At 43.2% G+C, this 21765-nt stretch overlaps 1 protein-coding gene across 5 annotated transcripts in view; it reads right to left on the minus strand.

Moving 5' to 3' along the window:
• Positions 1-21765, minus strand: part of TGIF2 (TGFB induced factor homeobox 2) — a 93889-nt gene that overhangs the window by 20166 nt on the left and 51958 nt on the right. Inside the window, exons 1-2 of one of the 5 annotated variants that reach the window (XM_060230966.1) lie at positions 16837-17026; positions 16470-16713 (exon numbers count right to left, since the gene is read on the minus strand). The exons of 1 other annotated variant lie outside the window; for it this stretch is intronic. In XM_060230966.1, the coding sequence (XP_060086949.1) occupies positions 16470-16680 (211 nt within the window). In that variant the 5' untranslated portion in view covers positions 16681-16713; positions 16837-17026. Of the gene's footprint in view, positions 1-1380; positions 1427-1635; positions 1694-2422; positions 2801-16469; positions 16714-16836; positions 17027-21765 lie in introns of those variants that run through there. 3 more of the 5 variants (XM_060230969.1, XM_060230968.1, XM_060230967.1) reach the window with 3 other exon arrangements.

A 21765-nucleotide genomic window follows, 5' to 3' on the forward strand; every position in this document is an offset into this window, starting at 1 on the left:
GTTCTTTGTGGGAAAGGATAACAAGGGGTTTTTTTTTTAATATCCCCCCAAATATGCTTCATTGCTTTAATGCTACCCCTCTGGACACATCCAGCGCTTGTGCATTGTTCTAAGGGATAAACCTTTTCATTAATCCCCCCCATATGAGCTGTATGTCACTGGAGCTGTTAATTATCTATAATTCATTCATTAAAGTGATTTAGAAAAAGAGGTCAAAAGCCAACTCCTTATCCTGGTGAAATACCCCATCTGTTGGAAAATTAAAATATATTCAAAGAGCATCCAAAAAGATACTTCAAATACTCCTTAGCACAGATCTACATGCAAGTCTCCCTGCCCCCCCCCTACTTTAAAGGGGGAAGGAGCTAATTATAAAACTGGTGAGCAAATGAGTCCGCCAGACTTTCAGTTTGCTTAAGGTTCACTCGCTGCCCTTTTTTCCAGACATGTGGTCGAGTTTGTTTGGAGGAAGGCAATCAAAGATCAACACGTCGGGATCCCGCTCTCTTCCTTCACTCCCTCGGCACCCAGCACGCACAGCACACAAACACCAGGCAAAATCAAGTCCATTGAGATGCAAACCCGACTCCCTTCCCCAGAACAAGAGAAAATGGCAACTGGACCCTCGTCCTGTTCCCGCAGTGCCACAGGGCTCAGGGGGAGTCGCTGGCTACGTGAGGGAAGCCGCCTCCTCCTCCATCCCCTGATGAGTTGCAGACTTGGAACAGCACAGAGGAGGAGCTCTTTCTCTCTCCCCCGCTTCGCCGCCGTTTCCTCCAGGCCCGGGGAGCTGCTGCCCACACAACCAGCTGCACATGGGAAAAGCTCAAGCCTGCCCAAAGCAAGGAAGGGGCGAAAAAATTACAAATATAAAGCAACACAGGAAGGAGCGACAAGCCTCGCCTGGGAAGCACCTTTTCGAGACGCCGCACGTTTGTCCCTACTTTCTACATAAATTTAAAAAATACCCCTTTCAAAAAAAAAAATAATACAACTAGAAGTTAAGTCTGCAACAAGCGGCATTCTCCCGTGTTCATTCCTACACAAAGAGAATACCACCGAAGGCAGATCCAAGCAGGACAGAGGGCAAATGAAAAGGCTTACATTAAATTTTAGGAGACAAATCACGTGTCATAAGTTTGCTACTTAGTAAGAAGCACGAAAATGTGCTTTTAAAAACTGAAGAATTTTTTCCCATCTGCATTACTTTGAGAAGGAGGTCAGATCAGTTTCAAGGGGAGGAAAATAAGGGGCGAGCACAGACAGGCCAGCTTCTCCATCTCCTTTCCCAGACTCTTTCTTTAAATCCCTGCCGCTCTGACTTCACACACAAAACAAACCGGGACTCCATGTTTTCTGCCTTTACATCGCCGCTCTTACCCCTGCGTCTCCTCCTCCGAGCCCTTTCCATGGGGTGATCAAAGGACAAAGCTTTGGATTAGCCAAGCACCCCCACCCCCCAGAAGAGGGGTCCCTCGGCACCCACGGATAGAAGCAATCGGAAGGCCAGAAACGCGCACACAAAAAGTTTCTCTCTGTCTCTCTCTGCCTGAGTGACAGATGCCTAGACAGAGTTCTCTTTGTTCCAAAAGAAACAGGAACTTGCGCGCGCCCCCCCCCCCACACACACGTTACCTCGGTTTTGCTCCAAACACATCGCCTTTCACCCGCCCCCCCCAAGCTGTCATTTTATAAACTCTGCAAACGGGGGGGGGGGGGAACCCCTCCTAAAAATTCACATCAGAAACCGTGAGGTTGGAGGGGCACATATGAGAGAGGGAGGAGTTTGCAAAAGAGAAAATTGGGAAAGTTGCCATTTTGGGATCAAGAGAGAAAAGCGAACATGCAAGTGGGGGGGAGGAGAGGGAAAAAAACACAAAACCTTAGGTAGGGTTTTTAAAACATATATTCATCTTGGGAGGCTGGAGGTGGGGAGGCTCTTCCATTGAGAAAGGAAGGCATGAAGTTGAGTCAGGTTTGCTTTTTTTCCTGCAATGTTGCAATAAATGTGACCGAACAAAAGATTCCGTTCGCGACTCCTCGCCTAGCTCCTTTGGTCCCCCTCCCTCAGCATAGTTGAGTGCCTGGAAGGCATTTCCACCCCCACCCCCTTTTCATCTCCTTCCCTCGCGCTTTTCCCCAAACTTCTTGCAAAGTTTCTAAGGTTTTGCAAGCACCGATCAGGACCACTTGCGCACACACAAACAGCCCCTGTCTCCACGAGGGTGCTCCATTCTCTACGCCCACACGCTCACGAAAACTCCCCCACCCCACCCCCCACCCCCGACTTCGGCTGGCAAAGCAAGTGCTTTCTCAACCTTTCAAAACACTTGGCGCCTTGCAAGAAGTTTTATCCACCGTGGAAAGGGGGCAAAACACACGAACAACGAACTACCCCAAGCAAGCAACTTTCTAGACTCACTTTTTCTGGTCGGCTTCATTCTGTTCCTTGCGGTGTCTCCCACCCCACCCCCTTCACCTCCTGGCTCCGCTCCCGGCTGAGTTTCAATCCAGGTCTTGGCAGAAGGCAGCGTTTGCAGCTGATGCTGGATCCTCGCAGGCCGAGGAGATGGACAACTCTCTTTGTGTGCCGCGGCCGCTCTAGAGGAGGGGACGGGGGGGGGGCTGTTAGATGTGTCTTTAATACCTAACCTGACACACGGACTGACAGCTCGGGCCGCTGGAAACTACCTCTGCGGGTGACGTCAGAGCCCCTCTTCCAGTGACTGCCTCGGCTCCACGCAGCAGAGTGCAGGGCTGGGGCAACCAGTTTTGGGAGAAATCCAATCTCTCCTTTTCCCCCTCCCCCCCCCCCAGATTTGAAATGTGGGGGAGGGGGCACAGGCGGAAGGTGGGTGGTACCAGCCAGGACAGAAAAAAACAAAAACACACCTCCCTTTTCAGGAGAAAGAGTGGCAAGTTGCGGGCAGGCACACTTTTACTCAGTGCCTGGTCACTGGGATCTTCATTTTTTAAGAAAAACCAGACTTCACTGCTTTACTAGAGAAGTCTTTAGGTGAGCAAAGGTTTTCTTGATGTGAAACCAGCAATAAGAAAAATCTAGCCTGTAGCTGATTGAGGAAGGAGTTTATAACATCTTGCATTTAAGAATGTGGGTCCTCTTTTTGTTAATAGTGAAATATTAATTGATTCACCTTATAATTGCAAATCTTCCTTCCATTGAAAAATTCTAGGAAGCCAATGGTGGGCTCCACACTGGGGGGGGAGGGGAGAACAATGTTGAAATACTTTTCAGGGCCCTTTGGAGATTTTTAAAATTTCTGTTCATAAACACAAAGCCAAGCCATTCAAATCAAAGGGAATTGTTTTACAAATGGTCCCACATGCTAGGACATGGCAGTCACAAACCTGAACACAGCAATGTCAACTCTTCTTAGTTGGAAGTATGGACCACTGAGTTTAATAGGACTCACTTCCAGGTAAGTGGAGATATCTTTGAATGGTACTGAAGCTAATCTCAAATATACCTAATTCTATAGTACTTTGTAGAGCATATATAGTACTTCGAAGAGCTCTATTAACACAGCAAGAGATTGTTACTATCCTTGTTATAACAAGAGATTCTGACAGGTGTTAACACCTTGTAATTCATAGTTAAGAATGAAAAAGGGAGGAGGGAAGGAACCAAAAAAGGTCTGCTAATGTATTTATTTTTAAACTAGACTTATATCCACCCAATTCTATGGCATTTGTAATTATAGTAAAATGTGAAATTTGCACTGGAAACATAACAGAACCCCATATTAAATTGGTTTTAAGGGTGATTTGGAATAGAGAAAGGGATGCTTAACGCTTTTCACGCCCATCACTTTTCCTGCTCCAAATTGCCTCCCATTTCCTCCCCCTCTAGAGTACCAAAACACATTTCCAATATCATGAAGGAAAGCAATTCTGAGGTGAATCAGCAATAGAGGGAGAAAAAGTAAAGAACACACATGCCAGTCACTTCACACAAATCATTAAAAGCTGCTTTCTCATCTTTAAAAATGACTTTTATGGTTCTGTTATACAGAATTTGCATACTAGAAGGTGATTTGAATTAGCTATGCTGGTCCAAAGCAAAATCCAAAAACAAAAGAGGAGAAGAATGTAATTTTCAGGCCATGATATTAAGACTCTTTATCCTCCCCTCACCCCACTCCTGGCCACCTTTTATTGTTAATATGCAGCCCAATTAAGAGTTCTGGAGAACTTTAGAAGTTTAGAAAAAAATGTGTAATTTTGGCTGGTCCTAACAACATATAGGACTCTTTTTCCCTCCAGATTTGCTTGTCACACACATGTAGACACTTTGGGGTCTCATTACTCCTCTACAGGAATTGTAATGATTCATCAGACCCTCACAGCCATACCCATCCACAATGCGACCACCAGTCATGTGCTATGGCCGGCAGAACTACCTTGTTTGTCTAGAGTCTCAGGCAAAAGCAAAAGGTTCACCTTGCAGGCAGCAACACATTAGTATTGGGCTCGCTTTAGGCTTGGCATGTCACAGACTCTACATGTCTGCTGCAATGCTGTTTGGCCCCATTTAAGAGATTAAGATACAGTCTTTTAGAACAACTAGAACTTTGTTTGAAATAAGGCGCAACTCAAAAGATTGAATGCTCAGGGCCAGCCCTGCTACTAGGCAAACTAAGCGATTGTCTAGGGCACCGGCCTTCCAGGGGCACCAAATTGGGCACCAAACTTCAGTTTCATCTAATAATAATAATATTTTATTTTTATCCCGCCCTCCCCACCTCGGCAGGCTCAGGGCGGCTGACAACATTTCATAAAAACATACAATAACAATCAAAACAGTTAAATTTAACAATATAAAACATTGAACTTAACAATTTTAAAAACCAGTCAATACAATTGATACAGTTAATAACTTCATCTGCCAGTACTGATGGAAATTGACGCTAGTTCTGCTAGTACCAGCAGTGCGGTATAGATCTTTAAACCGCATTTGGCGGATCCTTGATTTACGGGCCTCTCTAGCAGTCCGAATGTGCAAGTCTAAAAAGGGAGGTCTTGCAGGCCCTGCGGAACTGGTCAAGGTTCTGCAGGGCCCGCACCTCCTCAGGGAGTTGGTTCCAAAGGGCGGCGGCCGCTATTGAGAAGGCCCGTGCTCTGGTCTTTTGATATCTAATCTCTCTCGGCCCAGGGATAGTCATTAGATTTTTCCCGGTTGACCTCAGTGCTCTCTGGGGTTCATATGGGGAAAGACGGTCCCTCAGGTAGGCGGGTCCTCGGCCATATAAGGCTTTAAAGGCTTTAATCTACTGAAGGAGACAGCCTTGTAAATATGTAGGGAAAAGTTTTATTCACCTGCCTGAAAATATCTGTTTTTAGACACTTTTAGCTTTAAAACAAGAAGAACCATTTTTCACGGATTCCAAAAACATAACCACTCCTGCAGCAAAACCAGCTCTGAATCCCAGTGCACCTTAAAGATTAATACATAACTTGTGACATGAGTTTTCCTAAGAGTCTGTGTTATCCTTTATGGACAGTGAATGTGGTGGGTACAATTCTTGGACCAAGGACATACTACAGGACCATGAGTCTATGAATATAAATAAGGCAAGGCATACCCAATCCTAGAAAGAGGGTGTTCATTCTGTATGATACTACAGTGAGTGGTTGTTTACAAGCCAACATGGGGAGCATCCATAAATATGTTACATATCAAGGGGAAGAGATTAGAGTGGCAGGAAGCAAGAGGATTTTAAAATGTAATTTATGCACTTCAGAGCAAGAAAGCATGTTCAGAACAGGCATAACACTTCTGTACTTTAAAAGGTTCCTGGAAATTTAGGTAACCTTTGTGGCATGGGCAATCTTTTGTTGATTTTTTTTAATCTCATACAATTAACACAACATGTAAATTGCAGTGGTGGAAGAAAGCTTGCAGTTTCACAGGCAAAGGATACCAATTAACTGATTGGATTGTTCAACAAAAATTTCAGAGGCTAGCTCTGTTGGTTGGGAATAGAACAGCTAGATTCAAATCCAGATTAATCTGATGAAGGGGGTGCTCACTCTCAAAAGTTTATACGCCAAAAATCCTGCTGGTAACTGGTGCTATTGGAATCAACTCTTAACTGTTCAAGAAAAAGTGCTGACTCAGTTACTCTGGAACATGCTACTTGTAGTGACTTTAACTCCCTGGTGTCATGTAGTGGTAGAGTGTCAGACTAAGTGTCAGACCTTGTTTCAAATCCCCACACAGAAGCTTGCTGGTTGATCTTGGGCCAATGACACAATGATCTCTCAGTCTAGCATACCACGGCCTAAAGGGTTATTGTGAATATAAAACGGGAGGAGAGGAGAATGTTGTAAGCCACTTTCCACATCATGGACAAAAGTAGGGTATAAAGGAAGTAAATAGATCCATCACTAGTTACTTGGAACAATGAGTGGCCCCAAATGGGGATTCTTATTCCCACCTGCATGAAAGATACATGTAACTTGTTCAAGGGGGTTCTGGGGAGCATCACAATATAGGTGAAACCTGGGCTCAACCATCTTGCTTGCTAAATAGGGGCAGCTGACATTTTGCACTCCACTGGAAGTAAATGTATTCTTTGGCACCCTAAGTACTGTGCTAAAGTCAAGGTTTGTTATCTACCATGAGCTAGCCACTCACATATAACCACCACCAGTAAGCTGAGATTAATATGAATGACATCATGTACTGCTCATGAGTTGTAGCTAGTTTTTGTGGCAAAAAAGCGATTTTTTCACCTTTTCAATGTATAGCTATGTATTTCTACTATGTTTACAAAATAATGGGAAGAATAGATACCATGGATCAAGTAATATAATATAAAACTATGCCTTCATGTTCTTGGGAGGGTGAAAGAAGATTTTACATTCCTAAACCACAGCACTTGAAAACATTGCCTTGAAAGCTATAGACCAGGGGTGGCCAAGGGTAGCTCTCCAGATGTTTTATTGCCTACAACTCCCATCAGCCCCAGCCAGCAGGGCCAATGGCTGGGGCTGATGGGAGTTGTAGGCAAAAAACATCTGGAGAGCTACCCTTGGCCACCCCTGCTATAGACTATAGCATTCATTCAAAGCAATGTTTTCAAGTGCTGTGGTTTAGTAATGTCTCCCCTTAAATCTCCAACAGGTTTCTCATTAGGTTTCATTCCAGTCATATTTCTTAAGAAATTCACCCAACTGTCTTCTTCCATAGATTCCTTCCTTGGAGTCTGTGTTCCATTCTGGCACATTAACATCTCTGTCTTCTCTTCCCACTTATGTTTCCCTTCAAGCCTTTCCAGAAAGCTGCTTAATCTCTCCTTAGTTTCTCTTTCCTTGTCATTTGACACTTTTCTTTCTCTATGAAGTGTTAGTATCCTAATATGCATCTCTAATTTAGATGATAAACACTGAGAGTCTCCATTTTTGGCAGATATGTAGAAATTATATTTTTTTTCTAATAACTAGGGTACTATCAACTACAAATAACACCACATTTCAGATCATTAGCTCAACAGGAAGTGACCTGTAGTGATACTGCTACCCTCATGAATGAATGAAATCCAGGCCATACATCTTTACGGTCACTGTGAAATAGAACTAACAACACTTCATAATGATCAAACTATAAAAATACTAGTGTGCTTCACATCTAAGCTGGTTTGATTTTGCATCTGAAAATATACACACAACATCAGTTCTGTGAAACACAGTCCTCCTCACCTGCAGCTAATGTGTTAAAAACCCTTGATTGTTTCAGGAATGGGATTTGAATCTGAATTCATCGGCCTGCATAAGTGACAAATGATTTGATTGTCTGATTGTGGTAGCTGATGAATCTGAGTTAGGGGGAAGATGGGGCAGGATTAGCTGGAAGGAAAGATTTGAAGAGAGATAAAGGAATCTAGATAAGGAAAGATTGCTGCCTCCCCCCCCCCCCTCCCCATACACATCTCTTTGGCAGGGAGAGTTGAATGGGAGATGACAACAATGCACAGCAGAGGTGAAGTAGATCTCAGGCACTCAATCTTTTCCTCAACAAGTGACCTAAAGAGATTCAAGAGTCTGGCAGAGAAATAAAAGATACTAATTAGAAATGTAGCTGGGACAGCCCTTCACAGTCTGTGGAAACAAACTCCTGATATACAGACAGATCCTATGCATATTTGTATGCACCTAATCCTCACTTGTGTTCAATGGTGCTTACACAGTTCTCTAATCTTATAAACACCTTAGCATGTGGTGCATTAACAATCCTGTGCACACTTACATACATAAGATTGCATGTTTCTCCCCCTATGTTGATCTGGGTTTTTTTTAAAAAATCTTTAAAAGCAGTTTTATCTCCAATGAAAAAGAAACGGATATATGATTCTGCAACCATAAGCATACTAGGCTTTTCACCATATTTTGAGGCAAGTCCAAGACTAGGAGAGGGAGGGGCAATACTGATCTGATCAGTCAAATGCATAATGAATGGGGGAGGGTTGTCAATTCCAGGAAGGCCCAAATGTGGGAAATGGTGGGGGCCAGATGAGGATCCACTCAGGAGTGAGGCCAGAGGGCTTAAGAGGCTCCAAGGCTGAGGGGTAAAAGGGCAGAGAGCCAGCAGAAAATGCAACTATTCCATACAGTTCAGCTGTTTTCCTGAATGTGTTCTAACAATGTAATGCCAAATGCTTAATTCTTTAATAATACACTGCATGTAGGTATAAACTACAATGTTCTTTTCAGTTCTTGCTTGTAATTTCCATGCAAAATAATTTATTACAAAAATGGTAAAGGACAGAATAGATTTCCGATAACAAGAGGTTCTGTGGCACATGAAAGGCTAACATGTTTTTGGAGAGAGGAGTTCATATGATCAAGTCTACTTTTTTAGTTTCTTCTTCCAGAATTGTGGGGAGGGGCGTAGACAGTCTACTAATAGAACATGCTTTGTATTCAAAACATCCCCAACTTCAGAGGATGCCATTTCCAGGTAAGCACATCTGTGGCAGAAGGACTATGAATTATGCATAATTGAGACCTTGAAATTCATCGCTAGTCACAGCATACTTCTTCATAGGCTAAGGGTCTGATTCAGTACAAAGCAACTCCCTGTGTTCAGATGCAATCCTATCTGCACAGTTATATGGAAGTAAATTCCTGTGATGCAGAGTGGTAAAGCTGCAGTACTGCAGTCAGAGCCCTCTGTTCACGACCTGAGTTTGATCCCAGCAGAAGTTGGTTCAAGTAGCCAGCTCCAGGTTGACTCAGCCTTCCATCCTTCCGAGATCAGTAAAATGAGTACCCAGATTGCTGGGGGGGAAAGTGTAGATGACTGGGGAAGGCAATGGCAAAACCACCCCGTAAAAAGTCTGCCGTGAAAACGTTGTGAAAGCAACGTCACCCCAGAGTCAAAATTGGCTGGTGCTTGCACAGGGGACTACCTTTACCTTTTTTTAAAAAAAAAAGTTCCATTAAACCAGAAGGATTTACTTTTGAGTTAACAGTGAGACAGAACATTACTCATTTAGAAGATTTATATGCCACCTCTCTAGAGATCCCAAGCCAGGCTCACAAGGTGTGTGTGTGGTGGGGGAGTGGGAATCCTACACACTAAAATCATTTTGACAAGGCAATATTTAAAAAGCACAAAACAACAAGATCAGCAGCCTGAAATGATATCCATAATACAACCCTCACAGTACAAAAAGATAAAAAAAAAAAACCAGCCTTAAAAGGTGGAATCCTTCATTTAAAAGCCTGGATAAACATAAATGTTTTGGCTTGGCACCTAAGGACTGTAAAATAGGCTTCAGGCATGCCTCAATGAGTAGGCAATTCCAAAAACAAGCTGCCAGAACCTAACAAGCTTACTCTTGGGTTGCTGTTTTCTTCATCTCTGCAGGCTGGAGCACTGAGAGTAGGCACTGGAAAGAATCTTACCTGCCTGGCTGTATAATATGAGTGGAGGCAGTTTTTCACTGGGCCCAGCCCCAAGTCATTTTAGGGCCTTAAAGGTAAGAACCAGCCAGTTGAATTTTGCCTTGAAACAGAGGTCTCCAATGCAGATCTTTTAACACAGGGAGGGGAGGGGCTGTGATAGAGTATCTGTTTGGCATTAAGAGGGTCCCAGCCTCTCTCCAGATAAAAGTTCAGACAAGTAGATGATGTGAAAGGCCCTGGAAAGATACTGCCTGTCTGAGTGGACAATACTAAGCTTGATGGAGCAATAGTCTGGTTCAGTACAAGGCAGCTTACAATGTGCATTCATGTGGGATGACAGGATTCCTGTATTCATCCTATAACGGCAGCCTGATTGCCAGAGTGATTTCAAGTATAGACCATGTAAAATGCATTACCGTAATTTAACCTGGATGCAAATGAAGCACAGATCACTGCGGCCAGACACCACTTCTTGAGGAAGGCCAGAGTTGGTAGATTACTAGGGTTGCCAATCCCCAGGTGGGGGCAGGGGATCCCCCGAATTGGAGGCCCTCCCCCCGCTTCAGGGTCATCAGAAAGCGGGGGGAGGGGAGGGAAATGTCTGCTGGGAACTTTGTTATTCCCTATGGAGACTTATTCCCATAAGGAATAATAAAGAATTGATCTGCGGGTATCTGGGGCTCTGAAGGGGCTGTATTTTGCGATAGAGGCACCAAAATTGCAGCATAGCATCCAGTGCCTCTCCCCAAAATACCTCCCAAGTTTCAAAAAGATTGGACCAGGGGGTCCAATTCTATGAGCCCCAAAAGAATGTGTCCCTATCCTTCCTTATTTCCAATGGAAGGAAGGCATTTAAAAGGTGTGCAGTCCCTTTTATATGTGATGGCCAGAACTCCCTTTGGAGTTCAATTATGCTCGTCGCATCCTTGCTCCTGGCTCCACCCCCAAAGTCCCCAGATATTTCTTGAATTGGACTTGGCAACCTTATATATTACCCGAAGTTGATAAGGCCATTCCATCGAGCATACTGGATTAATAGGGTTACCAAATTTAAGGAGTTCTCCCAGAATTACAACTGATCTGCAGACCTCAGTTACCTTGGAGAATATGGCAGATTCAGAAGGGAGACTCTGTGATATACAATGGAAGTCCTAGAATGGCTGCAGCATGCATGCTCTAAGACGGGGGGGGGGGGGGAACCTCTGTCCCAAGGGCCGTATACAGCCCTCGAGGTCACTTGGTGTGGCCCTCAGGGATTGCTGGGCCAAGCCATGTGGCAGCCTCCCTGGGGCCTGGCTGGCCAGCGAGGATTGTGGGGCCCAGCTGCGCTGTGCAGCAGCCTCCCCAGGGCCAAGCAAAAATCACAGGGCCCAGATGTACTGTGCAGCAACCTCCCTGGGGCCTGGCTGGCCAGCCAGAATTGCTGCAGGGCCTGGAAAAGTTACTGTCACAGTTCAGTTTGCACATGATTATCTCAGATGGTGTGGCCTAATATGCTAATGAGTATGTGACCTAATATGCTAATATTAGGGGATGTGGTCTAATATGCTACGGAGTTCATGCTGGATTTTTTCTACAAAAAAGCTCTGGTCCTATGCATTTGCCTAGGGTAGGGGGGTGTGCGCCAGATTAGGCTCTCCCCACATGACTTCAAATAGAAAAACAATTATTTGCATTAATTTTGCTGACCTGAATTATTCTCCCTTGGCAGGGCACTGTTTTTTAAGTTGATAATTTTTATGGCCCGCGAATGATGTTATAAATATCCATATGGCCCTTGGCAGAAAAAAGGTTCCCCACTCCTGCGCTAAAACTTCTATTTTTCCTATAGAATAATATATAGACCAAGTGGGCAGATAATGTTGCCTGTCAAGACCCTAAAAGCCAGTGGCCAAATGGGGACTGCAAAATGTATGCTGTTGCTGTTGTTTGGTATCCTTCCCAGTGGATTTTTCTCCTAAACACTGAGGGAAAACCACGTGGGCATCCATGTTCGGCTGAAGCAATAGAACAAAACTGAAGTCCAGTAGCACCTTTGAGACCAACAAAGTTTTGTTCAGAATGTAAGCTTTCATGTGCATGTACACTTCATCAGACAATGAAATTAGGTACAGTGAGCAGTGCTACATATAGCTGGTGGGCAGTGTTAAGTATGCATAGTACAAAGTTAGAATCCAATAGCAAAATGCTGAAATGAACAGACTGAAAAAACACAAAGTTTCGTCTGGCTAGCATTTGCATGGCACAACAACAAAGGCAGTAAACATGTCAGAATTGGAGAATGATGGTGAGAGTATGGTGAGAGTATGGTGGAATTGCCTTGTGATAAAGGCAATAAATTCAGAGTCTGTTAATTGCTCTATTGCTCCTCAAGCCTGGGTTAAACTGAGAACATGTTTTTCTCAGAGGTGTTCCTGTCCACCTAATTTACTTTTTTAACATGTAGCATACAATATAAACATCATTACAGTAAAAAAACAAGATGGGTTTAGCATATTTAATGAGATAAAGAGCCAATATCCCTTATTTAAGGTTGTCAATACAAAAAAAGAAATTATTCTGATACACTCTTCTAAAAGACATTGGAATATTTGGATGTATAACCCTACTTGGTGAGAATGGGTCTAACACATATAATGAGATAAGAAACCAACATCCCTGTTCAGTCCCGAGAAGGTGTTTGTTCCAAGTTTCATAATAATTTGTAATTCAGCAATTTCTCTCTCCATTCTGTTTTTGAAGTTCCTTTGCAGTAAAACAGCTACTTTGAGGTCACCCATTTAATGTTCTGGAAGGCCGAAGTATTCTCCCACAGGTTTCTCATTTTGAAATTTTTGATGTCAGATTTGTGTCCATTTATCCTTTGGTGCAGGGTTTGTCTAGTTTGCCTTAGGTAGAGAACGGAAGGGCATTGTTGGCATTTAATGGCATATATAATGTTGGAAGATGAACAAGTGAATGAGCCTGAGATGCTATAGTTAGTGGTTTAGGTCCAGTGATTGTGTTGTTTGGGTATATGTGACAGCAAAGTTGGCATTTGGGTTTATTGCAAGTTCTGTTACCAGTGTCCATGCTCAAATGAGATGTTGTATTGTTGTGGGTAAGGAGTTGTTTGAGATTGGGGGGCTGTCTGTCTGCAAGAAAAGGTTTGCCCCCACACAGTACTTTTGAAAGAGATCTGCCACTGTCCAATAGAGCTTGTAAGTAATTGATTATGCACTGAACTGTTTTAGTTGAGAGTTGTGTGTGACCACTCTTGATGCTCTGTTATTGTCTTTTGGGGGGCTGTCTTGTAACAGGTTTTCCCTGGGTGTCATTCTGACTTTCTTAATCTGTTCCCTGACTTCATCAGGTGGGTACTTTAGTTCCAAAAAGGTTTGTTGTAGATCCCTCAGGTGAGAATCTCTGTCAGTAGGATTGGAACAAATGCGGCTATAGCATAGAGCCTGGCTGTAAACAATGGATTGTTTGGTATGTTTAATATAGTAGCTGGAAGCATGCAGGTATGGAAGCATGTGAACTGGCAGAGACTGACCATGGGGTCATGGTAGATAACTCACTGAAATGTCAAGACAGTGTGCGTTTGCAATAAAAAAGGCCAATGCCATGCTGGGAATTATTAGGAAGGGAATTGAAAACAAATCAGCCAGTATCATAATGCCCCTGTATAAATTGATGGTGCGGTCTCATTTGGAGTACTGTGTGCAGTTATGGTCGCCACACCTCAAAAAGGATATTATAGCATTGGAGAAAGTCCAGAAAAGGGCAACTAGAATGATTAAAGGGCTGGAACACTTTCCCTATGAAGAAAGGTTGAAACGCTTGGGACTCTTTAGCTTGGAGAAACGTCTACTGTGGGGTGACATGATAGAGGTTTACAAGATAATGCATGAGATGGAGAAAGTAGAGAAAGAAGTACTTTTCTCCCTTTCTCACAATACAAGAACTCATGGGCATTCGATGAAATTGCTGAGCAGACAGGTTAAAACGGATAAAAGGAAGTACTTCTTCACCCAAAGGGTGATTAACATGTGGAATTCACTGCCACAGGAGGTGGTGGCGGCCACAAGCATGGCCACCTTCAGGAGGGGTTTAGATAAAAATATGGAGCAGAGGTCCATCAGTGGCTATTAGCCACAGTGTGTGTGTGTGTGTGTGTGTATGTTTGTGTGTGTGTATGTGTGTATATATATATATATATATTGCCGCTGTGTGACACAGAGTGTTGGACTGGATGGGCCATTGGCCTGATCTAACATGGCTTCTCTTATGTTCTTAGGTATGTTTGTCAGTCAATAGGTTTCCAGAATAAGGTGGTGTCTATGCATCTGTTGTGTATTTTTACAGTGGTATCCAGAAAATGTATTTCTTGCATAGATTGGTTCATTGTCAGGTTGATAGTAGGGTGAAAGTCATTGATTGCCTGGTGGAATGCATCCAGGGCTTCTTGACCATGTGTCCAGACAATAAAAATGTCATCATGTAGCACAGGTATGAGTGAGTGGGAATCTAGGAAGCATTGCTACAAGTCAGCCATAAAGATGTTACCATATTGTGGGGTCATTTGGGTGCCCCATGGCTGTAGCATTGATCTGAAGGAACAGTTCATCACCAAATCTGAAGTGGTTGTGGGTGAGAACAAAATAGCAGTTTGGTGACAAAGTCTGCTGTGTTTTTGTTGGAATTTAAAAAGCTGAAGAGGTTTTTTAGCTTGAGTGGAACAAGATAGCAGCCAATTATACCAGCATAAATATTTGGATCAAAGGGCTGTTATAAGATGCAGGAGACATAGACACGCCTACAAGCACTATAAGGTAGAAGAGGATGGGAGGGGGGATATGAGATAGGACAGGAAGTGTAAATTTAAATGCCAGTCAGATGTAGTTATCTCACAAAAAGGGAAGGAGTTAATGAGATATCACAACCCCATACAGCTTCCTTGCAAAGCTCTTCTCTCCTTCAGGCAGCACCCCCAAGCCTCCAAAAATTTTCTAAGAGCTGGCAGCCCTATCCTGTACTAAATCCTTTCCAATAGTGATTTTTGTCTCTTTGTATGTACACATTAAGTTATACATTTCAAAACACATGTCCAAACATGTCACAAAAGTACCCAAATAAAAGTGTTAAGGCATCAAGTACCCAGTTTCCTAACCATAAAATATATTTTCTTGAAACCACAAACTAAATACAACAGCATTTCTGGAAACAAGTTTTATAAAGAACCCCTAGTATCATGAGAATGTCCTTTTTTCCAGATAAAGATTCTATAGGAGTTATATTTGCAGACTCTGTATCTGTAGTTTCAAGGATGTTGCTGATATTAATGTTGCTGCCTCATCAGCCCAGCCTTGCAGAGAATAGCCCCAAGCAACATCACAGTACCTCCCACACCTTGTTCACTTCTGTGTTGTTGAGCTAATTGTAAAACAAAGCTTAACCAACCTCATTCAAATGCTAACTAACAGACTCTGGAAACATAAGAAAACAATTGGCCTGTGGTTCAGAAATCTAATCAAGCTGTACTTTGCAGAGGAAAACCAGCTCATACAGAATTGCCTGCAGGAGTGCTGCCTTCCTTTTATTTATTTATTTGATTTATATCCCGCCCTACCCCACCAAGGCGGGCTCAGGGCGGCCTTTCCTGAGAGCCTTAAAACAATTGCATGACACACCAGCGGTTCAATCAATTTAGCTTTCCCAGCTCACCTTCATGCTGGCAAGATTCACTTCTATAAGATTTCAGCCTGCAAAAACAGCCAAACCAGAAGTGAAGGTAATCTTAATTTGTCCATGGTGTGAAATAGACAATTCTCTTTGGATTTCCCCTGAAAACTAGGGGGGGGGAATGGCATTTAGAGGGGAAGTAGAAAAACCTGTGAAATATAACTGTAATTTGCTTTCTATAAACAGTTTGGCTAAGGCTACCTACCACGTGTTAACAAAACCTACCACGTAGTGTCTTTGTTGTACAACATGATGTGTTAATAAACCCAGAGACATCATTTGATACCTCAGAATGTGCATGCTATAGCCATTCTCTGCATGTCCTTCTTAGTAGGATTGCCAATCTCCAGGTAATGGCTGGAGATCTGATTTCCAGTCACACTACAGAGATCAATTCCCTGGAGAAAATGGCAGCTTTGGAGGGTGGACTCCATGTCATCACATCCCTGCTGAGCTTCCTCTCTCCAAACTCAGCATTTGACAAATGGATGCCAGCCTCAAGGTAAGACCTGGAGATCCCCTGGAATTACAGCTCATCTCCAGACTATAAAGATCAGTTCTCCTAGAGAAAATGGATGCTTTGGATGGTGGGTGGACTCTATGGCATTGTAGCTCATGGAGGTCCCTGCCCTCCCCAGGCTCCACCCCCAAATCTCCTTGAGATTTTGAGATCTCCTTGGAACCAGCAACCCTACCCCCACCTACTCCTTGCTAGCAGCTGGGTGGGGGTGGGGGGAGGAACCTGGCATCCCTACCTGCATAAGCTCCACTCCCAGATCTCTAGAAATTTCCCAACCCAGAGACGACAACCCTACCTTCCAGAGCATTTGTTGCTGTTGCTTCTTCCATTCTTCTCTCATCACAAAGATTTATCGTTTCAGTTTCTTGTATCCTTGTCTTCATTTCAGTTTCTTCTATCCTTGTCTTCCTTTTGGTATTGCCTACCAACTGTTGATCCAACTTCAAAATATTCAGGATGGGTTGCTGTGTTCTTAGTACTCTACTTTCTTGGAGGGTAATCCACATTGAGCAGAGGCTTCTTTTCCTGTATTTAGTCTTCTGTTAATGACCCCCCCCCAAAAAAAATACAAAAGATTGAACTAGGGAAAATATAATGTTACAGCATTCAAGATAACACAATTCTAGTCCAGTGACACCTTTAAGACCAACATGGCTACCCACCTGAATATACCAGCATTCAAGATAGTAGAGATCATGCTAAGACACAAGGCCTCAATGTGTAGTCCTAAATTAATAAAGTATGGGCTATAGGTCACACGGGGAACATGTAGCTCAGGTAAATCCTGATCTCAAATCTTGTTTCAGTATAGTCATGTTGTAGCTGTGTTGTAGCACAGTAGGGTTGCCAAGTTCAGTTCAAGAAATATCTGGGGACTTTGGGGTGGAGCAAGGAGACATTGGGGTGGAGCCAGGAACAAGGCTGTGACAAGCACAGCTGAACTCCAAAGGGAGTTCTGGCCATCGCATTTAAAGGGACCGCACACCTTTTAAATGCCTTCCCTCCACTGGAAATAATGAAGGATAGGGGCACCTTTTTGGGGGGCTCATAGAATTCAATCCTTTTGAAACTTGGAGGGTATTTGAGGAGAGGCATTGGATGCTATGACGCATATTTGGTGCCTCTAACTCAAAAACAGCCCCCCTCCCCAGAGCCCCTGATACAAACAGATCAATTCTCCATTATACTCTATAGCAGGGGTGGCCAAACTGTGGTTCTTTCACAGATATTATTCAGCTCTCGAAGCCCTCACTGCCCTATTGGCCAGCTTGGAAAAGGCATTTATCATTTTGCCAAGCCAACCAGCAGCTTGGAGAATGCATTTAAAGTTGCTTTCTTTCAACTTCTATCACCTTCCTCCTGCTCCCCCATCTCTTTGCTTTCTTTCCACCTTCCCTGTCTTGTAGCTCTCAAACATCTGATGTTTATTCTTTGTGGCTTTTGCAGTTTTGAAGATTGCCAAGGAAGGGGTGCACACCACCTTCCTAGGCAGCTGGTTCCACCTCTGAACTATTCTAACTGTAAAAGTTTTTTCCCTAATATCCAGCCAGTGCCCTTCTGCTTGTAATTTGAGCCCATTGCTTCAGGTCCTACCCTCAGCTGCCAAGTGGAACAGCCCTCCTCTAAATGACAACCTTTCAAATATTTAAAGAGAGCAATCATGTCCCTCCTCAATCTCCTCTTCTCCAGACTGAACATTCCTAAGACCCTCAGCCTTTCCTTCAGCTCACATATTTTTGTCTTAGCTCAGGAAAAATGGCCCCAGTGCAAACTAATGTATGTAGTAGCTCACAACTTTAATGCTGGTAACTCATGAAGTAGAATTTTTGCTCACAAGACTCCACAATTTAGAGCAGGGGTGTCAAACATACAGCCCGGGGATCAAATCAGGCCCTCAGAGGGCTCCTATCAGGCCCCCAAGCAACTGGCTGTCATCTGCTTTTCTCCCTCTCTCTTGCTTCCTTCTGCATAACAGCTTGCTTTGCTCAATCTCACAGAAGCTACAGAGCAAAATCTCTATTTTTCTCCATTGGCTGAGGTTCCTCCCTTGGGGAGGAAGAGGGGGGAGAGATAGCTTGCTTTGCCAGGCTCTCTCAGTCACACAGCAGAGCTTCTGAGCCAAGCCTCTCTTTCTTCTATTGGCTGAAGCTCTCCCCTCCTGATCCCCTGGGGAAGGAAGGAAAGAGCCAGAGCTTCCCTTGCCCAGTTCCCTGGATTTCACAGGAGAGATACAAAGAAAGCACCTTTAAGACCAATGAGTGCTAATGTTTTAAGCATGTTTTAAGTTTAAAAAAAACCTTTAATTTTGTCCCTGTCCTTTATAAAGTTTATATCTCTGCTACCTAATCTTAAATAGGTATACACATGGCCTGCCCCAACATGGCCCGCCCCAACAAGGTCTCATTTATGTCAGATCCGGTCCTCCTAACAAATGAGTTCGACACCTCTGATTTAGAGGGAGTATTGCTTACATGTACTGCTGACTTCAGTGTATTCATCAGAAGTAATCTCCTATATTTGAAGAACTGTGCTTGCACATGAAAGCTTATACCTTGAATCTGGTTGGTCTTAAAGGTGCCACTGAACTCAAACTTTGTTCTGCAGCTTCAGATGTACACAGCTACACACCTGAATCAGTCTCTTATATTGTTGATGAAATGACTACTACATCTTTGTGTTGCCTTTCAAAAAAAATCATGCATTCTTTTAGACTTTTGATCAACTACTGCTAATTATATTTTCAGCTGTCTGGATTACTTCCAGTTTTTTTTTCTTGTTCCTAGTATTCCAAGGACATAGCCTAATACTAGCCAGCCATACCCTGTGCCCATTGAAACGAAACCTTAAGTTCTACAGGATGCCACTAAACAAGCCTCAAGGAAGAAATACACTGCTGTATAAGTTTGGTTGACAATAATGAAAAGTATTAAATGGCACTTAATTCTGGGTTTTTTTAATTCTGCTCTTTAATTTGTAGCTGCTATTTGACAGGCAGGCTAGCAGTTCATAAAAAAGAGTAGCAGCTAGTGGGAAGCACCATGTTGAGAGTCCTGGATTCAATCCCCGCCATCTTCTATAAAAGGATTTTAGGCAGCAGGTATTAGAAAATGCTTTTTCCTGAAACCCTGGATAACGGCTGCCTTGTTCTACTGCTGCCTATTGGGTTAGACCAGAGCTTTTTTTTGAGCAGGAACACACAGGAATGTAGTTCCGGCTGGCTTGGTGTCAGGGGTTTGGCCTACTATGCAAATGAGTTCATGCTGGGCTTTTCCTACAAAAAAAACCCTATGTAGAACAATGGTGATGTCAGGAGTATGGCCTAATATGCAAATGAGATCCTGCTGAGCTTTTTCTACAAAAAACCCTCTGGGTTAGACTATTTTGGTGGTCTGATTTGATGTGGCAATTTCATGTTTATGAACATATCTGACATCCAGAGGGATGCCAACTGCCTATGAGATAAAATGTCCCATCCCTTTAACAGAGGCTTAATGGGGTGTTATTTACCAGGTGATGTTATTAACCTACATGCAGGGCTTTTTTTTAGCAGGAACGCACAGGAACACAGTTCTGGCTGGCTTAGTGTCAGGGGGTATGGCCTAATTTGCAAATAGTTCCTGCTGGGCTTTTTCTACAACAACAGCCCTGCCTACATGCCATGAAAAGCTTCAACTTCCCATTCCTAAACATTATGCCTTTATAAAAGGGAAAGGGCATTTGGCAACCTTTCCTGAGAAGTCTTGCTGGTTTAGAAGAAGTTGGGGGGGGGGGGATTAAAACTCTTGAGTTCCTGGAAGCCTTAATCACAGAGCTATGGTATATTGATTAGGCTCCCCCCTTCACCTTGTGTTTGCTTTGCTCATTTGTTTTGTGTCTACCATCAAACTGGTAGATAACCATTCCCTCCATGTTCCCTGTTTGCTTTCTGATCTCCTGGGGTTAAGGGGATATTAGGTGATAGAGATAGCAGAGTAACCTGTTAATCAGTGACTCTGGGATGAACATGGAAGGGCAAGAGGTAAGAGAATGGAAATGGTGAATGAAATTTCATCTAAGCCATTGCATGGATCCTGTCATTTTCTTGATCTAAGTGTAGAATAGAAAAAACACTATGATTTGTAATGAAATTAGCTGAAAAATGAAGGCATCATAGATGTTGCTGATAAAGTAGTTCTTAAGTTAATTGCAGTAATGTGAATTTGAGGCTTAGACCTTTAAAATATGAGGAACTGATCTCTAGGTTGCCAATGCTAATTTACAAAATTCCTGGAGATTTGGAGACGGTGCCTCGGGAAGGTGGAGTTTGAGGATGGGAAAGGAACTCATTGGGATATGATGCCATAGAGTTCACCCTCCAAAGTGATGATTTCCTCTAGAGATCCCTACCTGGGTGAACCTTTTTAGTGTCTGTCACATTAATGACTCTCAGCCTGGTCATAACCGAGAGAAAAAGTCCCCAGCCTGGTTGAGCCTTTGGGGCTGCATGTTGGGGATCACTGAAGTAGAGTTATCTGCCAGCTGGATCATTGTCGCCACAAATAAAAATGGCCTGCCACATTGAGGGGTATTTGATTTTTTAAAAATACAGCAGCCAGAGACAGCAGTTGTTTGAACTAATACACAATTGACTGTATTTTCTGTGCCTTCTGGAAGGCAATGAGCAAGTTCAATTTTTGTGTGGTCTTTGGGGGTTTGATCCCCCACCCCTTTTTTCCCTAAATTACTGACTCTTGTTTAAATTCTTGATGATTTCCTTTGAAAAAGTGAGGGCAAATAATTAATTTACCAAGTAATATTTTATGCATATGTATGGATTCATCTAATAGGGTTGCCAGTCTCCAGGTGGGACCTGGAGATCTGCTTTGGTGACTGATCTCCAGCTGGCAGAGATCAGCTCCCCTGGAGAAAATGGCTGCTTTGAAGGGTGGACTCTGTGGCATTATTCCATGCTGAGGCCCTCTCCTCCCCAAACTCCACCCTCCCCTGGATGCACTCCCAAAGTCTCCAGGTATTTGGCAACCCTATCATCTTAGTATTTAGAAACCAGAGCCTATCTGTACATGGCCCTGTATTGCTACCTGACACAAATGTGATCATCAAGTTAGCTTTCAGAAGGAGTAACTTCTGAATTCTCCAGAGATTGGTGCCAAAAGTGAATCCGTCACTGGTCAGCTATTTGTTGCTATGTTTTCAGTTGGGTGGCTTTCATTTTCTTGCTTATTTTGAACATGCCTCAGATGCAACTACTTTGTGGCTTGTGAAGTCAGCAAAACATCCTTACACAGGGCACTCTAAAAGAAACCATCTGTAGGATCATGGACTGAAAGATCTCGCTACCCCTCTCTTTTAACATTCAGCCTTATAAGAGTTCTGGAGAATTCAAATGCTTGCACACTATTTTGTGATATTTCAGTTGGTGTTAAAAGATTTTACATGGCTGTTGTATTTATATCATTCACAATGTTTTCTTTCTTGTTGCTGCCAATATTCTAGGCAGCTACATACTTCACATGTAAAATAACAGTTTATGTAAAAATTTGTTTCAGAAATGTAAAAATCATGTTTGGCATTATGGTATATATTGTTCCTGA

Source organism: Heteronotia binoei, chromosome 2, assembly GCF_032191835.1.
Source record: "Heteronotia binoei isolate CCM8104 ecotype False Entrance Well chromosome 2, APGP_CSIRO_Hbin_v1, whole genome shotgun sequence".
In the NCBI taxonomy this organism is placed as follows: domain Eukaryota; kingdom Metazoa; phylum Chordata; class Lepidosauria; order Squamata; family Gekkonidae; genus Heteronotia; species Heteronotia binoei.